We start from the raw sequence: 2,449 nt of genomic DNA on the forward strand, positions 1-2,449 counted from the left end.
CATGATAAACCACTACAAGTACCAGGTGTGGGAGACCTTTAGAGCAAAGTTCTTCAGAAGGGTTGCAACCTATGTTGTTGACTGGCAAGAGAACCAAAACCAAGGGTCAAAGGACAGAGCGCCTGGGCTAGGAACTGAGGCAATTGAACCACCCAATTGGCGACTACAGTTCTGTGAAGTCTGGGACACTGGTCTGAGGGACTTTGTCCTGGCTAATTTCGCTAATCCTGCCACTGGAGGCTTACCCTGGAAGAAGGCTCTTCTGTAATCAATACCAAAATTGCTTGCTTCCAGCTTGGGCCCCGTGTAAAACAGAGTAATGACACCAGCGGAAATTCATTCTTTTCATTGTATTTTGCATTTGTATCTGATTTTTTTCATAGATAGGAGATCAATTGATTATAGGGTTCTTACACAGTTGTAAATTTTGTGACAACGGAATAACATTTTTTTTTCCCCTCTTTCTATACTAATGAATGAGTTATTAATGATTTTTCCTGTACTTTGTTTTTGTTAAAATGGTTCATGCTACAGCATCTTCATGTTTCTCTACACAGATGAGATAACCTAGAAGAGGACATAACTTCAAGCATTTGAATGAATGTAAGTGGAAAACCTCAGACAAAAAGTGTTAGAAAAACTTAGAATTCTATTTTATTAATAAGAATAGGATGAACTTGACTGCATAGTCTAAAATGTTTCTGAATATCTTATGGTATAGGATAACTGCATCCTCATATAATATGTATAGTTGTAACTCGTTCACTAGGAGCTTCCTAAAACTGGAAAATTGACCTAGCAATTCGGAAGCTTAGCCTATTACAAAATATATGCATGATATACATTTCGTACACAGCCCTACAGGCACATTCCCTACAGCTAAAAAATATGCCATTGCAGGTTTTGTAGCATCCTGGCATATAACAGAACCGTTATAAGGAAATACTAGGTTTGGAATTGTTTTTGTTTAAATAAGAACTTTTCAACATGCAAGTCCAAGAATGTTGCAATGCAACGCATCAGAAATAGGCAATAGAAATATTTTTAGAGACCTGAGCAAAATTGAATTACTAATTGGCAGAATATATGGGCCTGCATCCTGATGTCTTCTGCCCTCAGTTCCAAGGAGCATCAGTACCTGGGAAACCTAAAAATTCAAAAATGAAAAACAAAACAAATTCAAACTCAAGAAGATGGAGAGAGGGAGCATAAAATCACAACGTAGAGAAAACAAACAACCAAAGTAGGATATTACAAAATTTGAAAAGATAGACCAAAAGAGATGTGTTTTACATTTATGTTTTCATGCCCCAAGTGGTTGAGCAAGATTTGTGTTTTTGAACCAAGATATTGCAAATATTACAGTCGGTCAAAGTTCATCCATGTACTTCGTATATCATATTATAAAGAGAATCCAATTTATATCCATTGAGCATAGACAGCAGTGGTGCTAAATTGTGAACATTAATAAAGGCAAGTATACTGAACATTCCACCTTTATTAAAATGCATGACTTGAAACTATGACCAGTCTTCGAAATGTGATCTTAATCTTTATTTTGGCTAATGATGCCCCCAGTTTATAGTTTTGCCCTTTGTATACTGAACATAGCATGAAAATTGAAAAATGTGTCAGAGTGCATTTTCTGCACAAGAATCAGAACTTATGTTTCGAGGTAAAAGTCACTGATTGTCCTAGAATCATGAATGCTTTTCACCAACAATAAATATCCAGATATCAGATATCAAATTGTCCTAAATAATACAAACCCAATATTCTCTTCATGGCATGTGATTTGCACCTTGTAAGATTTATGATTATTTACTTGGTCCCATCAGCAACTAAATAGAGTGTGACAGAAAATTAATGAGGAAAATAGAGTGATTTTATAAATTTAAGGAAAAAAAGGTGAGGACAGAGTTCAGAACATGATTTTGCTTTTCTATCAATGGAATGCATTTGCAGAACATCCTCCATTTGTACTTCAACAAAATTGCTCTTCACGGTCGTCAAAGATGCCTTCAGATAAGATTCAGCATTCAAAAAAAGAAGTGGAAACAAGACAAGCTAAATTGGATGTCATCAAGGGTTTACTTTTGCCTGATTAATCGATGCGCCACCAAATAAATCTTTCAAAAAGAAGAAAAGACAAAAAGCACTATTCCTATTCTAGAAGTCGAACATAATTTCCTTTATAGTCTTATAATGTTGAATTGTAAAAAGGGAAAAGAAGAAATAAAGACCTACCGTAAATGAAGGCTGCGGTAATGTTATGAACAATGGATCCATGCTCATAATCTTGTTTCAAATTCACTCTTGCACCACCGTTGGCATGTTACTCATGAATTTTGCAAGTGTTGCATCCAATTTCTCTCCAATGAAAGTAATCCATGCCTGAAAATAGACGAATACGTATTTAAAAGGATTTTAAAAAAACAAAAGCAAAAAA

The 2,449-nt window shown here is 35.2% G+C and overlaps 1 protein-coding gene across 1 annotated transcript in view; it reads right to left on the reverse strand.

The window, feature by feature from the left end:
* Nucleotides 1–631: 631 nt before the first annotated feature.
* Nucleotides 632–2,449, reverse strand: part of CCB4 (cofactor assembly of complex C) — a 5,063-nt gene continuing 3,245 nt past the window's right edge. Inside the window, exons 7-8 of the mRNA XM_021437878.2 lie at nucleotides 2,248–2,398; nucleotides 632–1,147 (exon numbers count right to left, since the gene is read on the reverse strand). Of these exons, the coding sequence (XP_021293553.2) occupies nucleotides 2,311–2,398 (88 nt within the window). The 3' untranslated portion in view covers nucleotides 632–1,147; nucleotides 2,248–2,310. The remainder of the gene's footprint in view (nucleotides 1,148–2,247; nucleotides 2,399–2,449) is intronic.

This window comes from Theobroma umbraticum, unplaced genomic scaffold, assembly GCF_002168275.2.
Source record: "Theobroma umbraticum cultivar Fairchild unplaced genomic scaffold, ASM216827v3 scaffold_20.0, whole genome shotgun sequence".
In the NCBI taxonomy this organism is placed as follows: Eukaryota; Viridiplantae; Streptophyta; class Magnoliopsida; order Malvales; family Malvaceae; genus Theobroma; species Theobroma umbraticum.